At 33.6% G+C, this 6000-nt stretch overlaps 1 protein-coding gene across 2 annotated transcripts; it reads right to left on the bottom strand.

The window, feature by feature from the left end:
- Positions 1 to 1332: 1332 nt before the first annotated feature.
- Positions 1333 to 5994, bottom strand: LOC111377929 (putative wall-associated receptor kinase-like 16). 2 transcript variants are annotated; one of them, XM_023001084.1, is made up of 5 exons: positions 5322 to 5994; positions 4798 to 5172; positions 3336 to 3503; positions 2597 to 2931; positions 1333 to 2279 (listed from the first exon to the last, which is right to left on the bottom strand). In XM_023001084.1, the coding sequence occupies exons 1-5, from the start codon at positions 5893 to 5895 to the stop codon at positions 1419 to 1421; spliced, it is 2313 nt and encodes a 770-aa protein (XP_022856852.1). In that variant the 5' UTR covers positions 5896 to 5994; the 3' UTR covers positions 1333 to 1418. The 2 variants fall into 2 exon arrangements, with proteins under 2 accessions (XP_022856852.1, XP_022856853.1); XM_023001085.1 differs by having other exon boundaries at positions 4798 to 5091.
- Positions 5995 to 6000: the final 6 nt, after the last annotated feature.

The raw sequence follows: 6000 nt of genomic DNA, 5'->3' as shown, positions 1-6000 counted from the left end.
ATGAGCTTAGCCTTATAAACTAAATTTCATGTGACATAGAGCATATCTTATTGTGTAAGTTCATTGGAATAAATTTCATCCAACACCAACGTCCTTTTTTTTTCTTTTTTTCTTTTTTTTTTTTAGCTCCGCCCTTGAACATGGATCTCTATGAATAAGATTATGATGTCATAGACCATGAACAATCACCTATGATACAGAAAAGTAGATCCAATAATAGATTACTTGACCCAGTGAATTAAAAAAAATGTTATAAATTTTAACCATTAAATGATTTGACTAATGAACGCTCAATTTATTCAATTTCATAAAATGGCTGCATTCCTCTTTGTAATTTAACTTGAACACATTTTATATTGATGCAATGGAACTGGGCTAAGACCCCTAGATGAAAAATCGGTCATATGATTTCTTGTTTAATTTTTTTTTTTTTTTAAGTCATAATAGAATGGAATTTCTTATCACGTAGTTGAATAAAATTTAAAGTTAGCGCTAGGTCAAGTGATATGATCGTGGCTCACTATTGTATGCTTCAATCGTCGAACGCATTAAATATTTTGAAACTGTACTTGTCAGACAGCAAAATCCTCAAGAAACTCTTTTACAAGTAGCTATGTCAAACGGCCGTCAATTCATTTTGCACCTATATATATATGTATATATATATATATATTGTACAACTATACTTTGTTATTGGAGACAGTATTTAAATGGTATACATTTAGAGTGTATTTGGTTGATTTAATTTTTTATGGAAAGAGACATTTTTCTACCCAAATTTCTACTTTTTATATTTGATTGACATTTTTTCTCATATGTGACCATATTTTCCTAAAAAATAATGGAAATATTTTTTTAGGAAGTGGTGGTTTTATTTTTCAGGTAATTAACTCTCTCTTTTTCTTTCTCATCTACTCATCAATAAAAATGAGCAAGTATAATATTTTCTAGGTTGAAAACTAAATCGATCAAACACATTTGATTAATAATTTTCATACAAATAAGATCTAGACAATTGAATTGCCTAGAATTTATTTTCTCTTCATGTTTTCATGTTCGCAATTAAAAATGCACCCTTAGTTACATCTTAATGTTTAAGTTTTTAGATCAAGTCGTCTAACATAATAAAGAGCTGGCTTGGCTTCAAACATGTGCAAAACATTCATTAAAAAATTTGTCCATGTGTAAAGCTTTGATGAGAAGAAATAGATCCCGCCTACATGTAAGGGACGTGTTGAAATTAATATTTAAACGATATTCATTTGGTTTTATTTAAAAGCTTAAACTTTTCCATCTTCTACATATTTTAACACTTGGATTGACAAGAGAAGGTGGGATACTTGACACATATATAGATGCTCATTCATATGACAAAAGTATTAAACAAGTGCCAAAATAATTAATGTCTTAAAAAATCGTTAACGAGGATTGTTGCTAGGGTATATCATATCAATATACAAACTACCTTGTCCAGAAGTTGTAAATTCTTGACCTGTTATTGTGATATCATATAGGTCTGATTGTTCACTCAACAACGCCATGTTTTCTTCAGCATTTCCTTGTTGATTCCAAGGATGTTTTGTGTATTTCCTTAATCCTTCCAACTCCATGGCCACTTCTTTCATTGTTGGTCTTTCGTCACTCTTCAAGTTGAGGCATCTTTTTATTAACTCACCAGCAGTTTGCAGTTGTTCCAAGCTACCTTCCCTCAAAATTCGAGACTCAAGAATTCGAAAAAATCTGTTTTCTTTAATGGACATAATGAAGTATGTAGCCAAGTTTCTCTCTTCTTCAGATTTCGTAGGTGAAAGAGGTTTCTTTCCTGTCATAAGTTCGGCAAGAACCACCCCGAAGCTATAGACATCACTTTTCTCGGTTAATTGGCTCGTGTGGAAGTACTCAGGATCTAAATAGCCTAGAGTACCTTGAACTAGTGTTGTTACTTGTGTTTGGTCTAAGGGAACCAATCTCGAAGCTCCAAAATCAGATATTTTAGCAGTATACACGTTGTCTAATAATATGTTGCTTGATTTGACATCACGATGAATAATAGGCATAGAAGCCGCAGAATGAAGATACGCTAATGCACCAGCTGCTTCAGCAGCAATTTTTAACCGATTTTCCCAAGAAAACCAAGGCATCTCCCCACTATTATGTATATGGTGAAAAAGTGTACCATTTGAAACATATTCATATACGAGAAGAGGAACTTCAGCCTCCAAACAACATCCCAACAATTTCACCACATTTCGATGGTTAACCTGAGTAAGGATAACAACCTGTGGAAAACAAAAATTTAAATAAATATATTTGTTCACCTTCCATAGCATAAATTTCAAACAAGGTAATTCAATGTTGTCTCAAAATGACAAAGATTATATGTTCCAAGTCTTGCAGCGTATGAAAATTGTGCACGTGACCTTGGATGAGAAATGAATATGAACTACTAGTGAGGAGCATGGTATGTGTTAACTTGAAGAAGAAATTTAAATAAATTATTTTTTTTTTATGCAACTTGGGGTTAGAAATTTAAATAAATTAATTTGTTTCTATGTGACCGTTAAATCTTTTAAAGAGATATATAGTTGAACGTTACCTCATTAATGAATTGCTCGATTTGGCCTTGATCCATTACTCTCGACTTCTTAATTGCAACTACACGTTCATCAGATAGAATTCCTTTATAGACTATACCGTAGCCACCTCTGCCAAGAATCCGATCTTCAGCATACTTGTTGGTGGCCTTTTCAAGTTCTTCGGCAGAAAATATTTTGGTAGATTCTACTCCATTTGATGAAATTTGCTGCTTCAAAAGCAACCCACCATTTTGGTGGAAGAATTTTTCTCTCATTCTGACTAGCTTCCTTCTTTGGATGCTAAAATATAGCCATGTCATGGCAATTATTACTGACACGAAGACCGAGCTGAAACCTGAAAACATTACATAAAATATTGGATATAACAGACAAAATTTCATCTCAGATTTAAGAGTTTCTTATCCTATTTTTGAACACGAGAGACATAGCCTCCGTTTAAAATACAAATTTATAAACGGCCACACATTTATAGCTACTATACTCATTATTATTCATACATTTTGTGAGACTCGCTATTATTCCTCTTTAGAAATCGTTTATATATTTGCCAAACAGAAGCATAATATATAGCACTTTAGTCTTGTTACTCTTATTTATTATGACAACAAACAGAAGAAAACTAGCACTCTTCCAATGCAAACAAAAAATTAAAACCATGTAAAATTGACTTCCAAATTCGACATTTCACAATAGAACATGGAAGGGGTACATATGATTGATAGTTAGAAAAGGAATGACCTAGTGAGAACTTGATTACTGGGAACTGGGAATTCTCAGCAATGCAACCACGGCCATCTTTTTTGCCATCGCCGTAGTATCCATGTTTGCAGGAACAGCTGAAGCTACCTGGACTATTATTACAAATCCCGTTTTCATCGCATGGATTGTTCTCACATTCATCAATATCTGTCAAACAAAGTATATTATTAACCAAAAACTAAGTCAAATCTGCTATGAATTTAAGTTGTGTTTAATATGTTTTACACTTCCATCTTCAAATTTTATTTTTTTTAATATACCGAGGTTTAATAAATCACTTGAAATAATTTATCCGGAAAGTGTAACTTTAGATTTTTCTTATCTTATATAAATCTATCCAGTCTAAACAACAAAATAATTTATAAACATTTTCAGTTCTATTTGGTATTTTTTGATTAGTAAAGGATCTGTATAATAGCATCGAGAGAGAGAGAGAGAGAGAGGGGTGACGTTTTAGTATTAAGCACGGGGAAAAAGTCAAGTATATGGTTTGGTAGGTAAATCATTTAAAGCCTGTTTGGGAGTGATTTTGAAAATTGATTTTTTGACTGTTAAAAGAAAAGTGGGGTTCACTTGTGAGAGAAAAAGTTAAATATGACGGTTGAAATAGTGAAATAACAGTCAAAAAATTAATTTTTTGACTGAAAAAATCAAACCCAAACAAGCTCTTAATACCTTGATTTACCATGAAATTGTCAATAAATTAATTGATGGGCCATCTCATCAATATTTAATATATAATTTCTATATACTAAACTAAGGTTAACGTGGCACCTAGCTGAGTGGCTTATTAAAAATCTAAGATTGAAAATAGTGTACACTCCAACATGGAATACAGGATTGACGACGAAAAAATTATATAAAATCAAGGTTACCTATGGCAAGAAATGAATACTTGTCAATGACAAGGACCTCACATCTACTTTTCCCATTGAATAGTAGTACTGCTTGAACAGGGACTTTTGACTGGGTTTTTGACAGTGCTGTGATGTGTGTGGCTTTTTTCTTCTCTTTTCTTTTTTCTTAAACTACGTGTTTCCTATTTTTAAATTCTATCATTAACACTGTGTTTGTGTAGCAAGATTATATCTCATTTGTCCAAAATTCAACAAGAAAACAGAAAATTCCCACCAATTATTATTGGACCAAAAAAGGAAAAAGATTACCAATAAGTTTAAAAATTTATTATAAAAGAACGTTGTTTTTTGACAAATTATCTCTATAGTATAAAAGTAAGATCATTTTTTTGTATTGATCGAATGTAACAACGATATAATTTTTCACTAGTTCAACGATAACCAGCATGTTTGGCCGTATTTGAAACCGGTTTTCTCAACTGCTTTTCTCCACAGTCCATACATGCTTTTAAGCATGGCGAAAATCCTCGACTTTGATAAAATTTAGTCAGATAATTTTCATAACTAATCAACAAAATCCTAACCTGTGCAGCCTGGACTTAGATACGGATTGCCCTTGTATCCTGTCGAGCAATTACAGCGGTATCCACCACGAGTCGTGTCATAATCAACACAAACACTGTTCTCAAGACAAGCATAATCAGCGGACTTCGTAGCCTCACTGCAACTCTGATTCCCAATAGCCCAATCAATCACTATTGGAACGTTTTCAGTTGTTCTACTCTGAAACTTTTCATCAGAAAAATCGGACGTCCGAAATTTAAAGATATCCTGATCTCCAAGAAAAGCATAACCACAGCGATTAAAGGACCAGACTCCTGTATGATTACGGATGCTTAAAAGTGTAGAAGAAAAAGCCTTTAGGCCTTTTGGTATAGGAGTCTGGCAACAACCAATACCTGAACAAAGTTTGTATCTTTAATTGGATTTAAGGTTATTTCCCCTTTAAAATCTGTAATATGTTTATTCATTTTTTTAATAAAATAAGCTAACTATAGTGGTTTAGACCAAAAAAAAAAAAAAAAAAAAAAAAAAAAGAACCCAATACCTGTACAAGACCCGTCAATCAAATCTTCACGTTCCAAACAAACAGACAGACAGCCACTGGTGAAATTCCGGCCACTTGTGCCAACAATAATTGCCAGATCATCGCAGCCCACTACCGTGAACTTGTTCAAATCAGCAAAGGTGTAAGGAGTTCCGGTGAAGTTGATCCATGCGGGGTTTTTGCGGGTTATGTTACCAGTTTGGCTATAGCACCTGGCCGCCACCCAATTCTTGATACGTATTTTTTCGTCAGATATGCTGATAATTTCGAGGTTTCCGGTTCCAATGAAAGCCTTCGGGGGGTTGAAAGTGGTGTTGCAGTTTATATCAAACCATAAGCCCATTGAACAGTTTGTTCCTAGTCCAATTCCAAAAGGGTAGGGAACACTTAAGTCTCCGCACTTCGATTGGCAGCCCGGCTTTGTGGTGGCGGTGGAGGCAGCGGCAGAGTTGGAGTAAAAAAGGGCTGCCAGTGGAACCAACAAGAGAATATTGATCATAGTAACTTGCTGAAACATGCTTTTCTGCATGTATCTTGAGAATAAATCAAATAGCTTGGTTAATATCAAACGCATGAAATATGGAAGATGATTTATCTTTATGATTTAACGAACTGAATTTCAGATATATATTGGGGTCCAAGGCTAATTAAATCTGTGACAATCCTTGAGACCTGGTAA

Source organism: Olea europaea, unplaced genomic scaffold (genome assembly GCF_002742605.1).
Source record: "Olea europaea var. sylvestris unplaced genomic scaffold, O_europaea_v1 scaffold1748, whole genome shotgun sequence".
NCBI classification, from domain to species: Eukaryota; Viridiplantae; Streptophyta; class Magnoliopsida; order Lamiales; family Oleaceae; genus Olea; species Olea europaea.
This window is presented reverse-complemented; position numbering and strand designations above follow the sequence as displayed.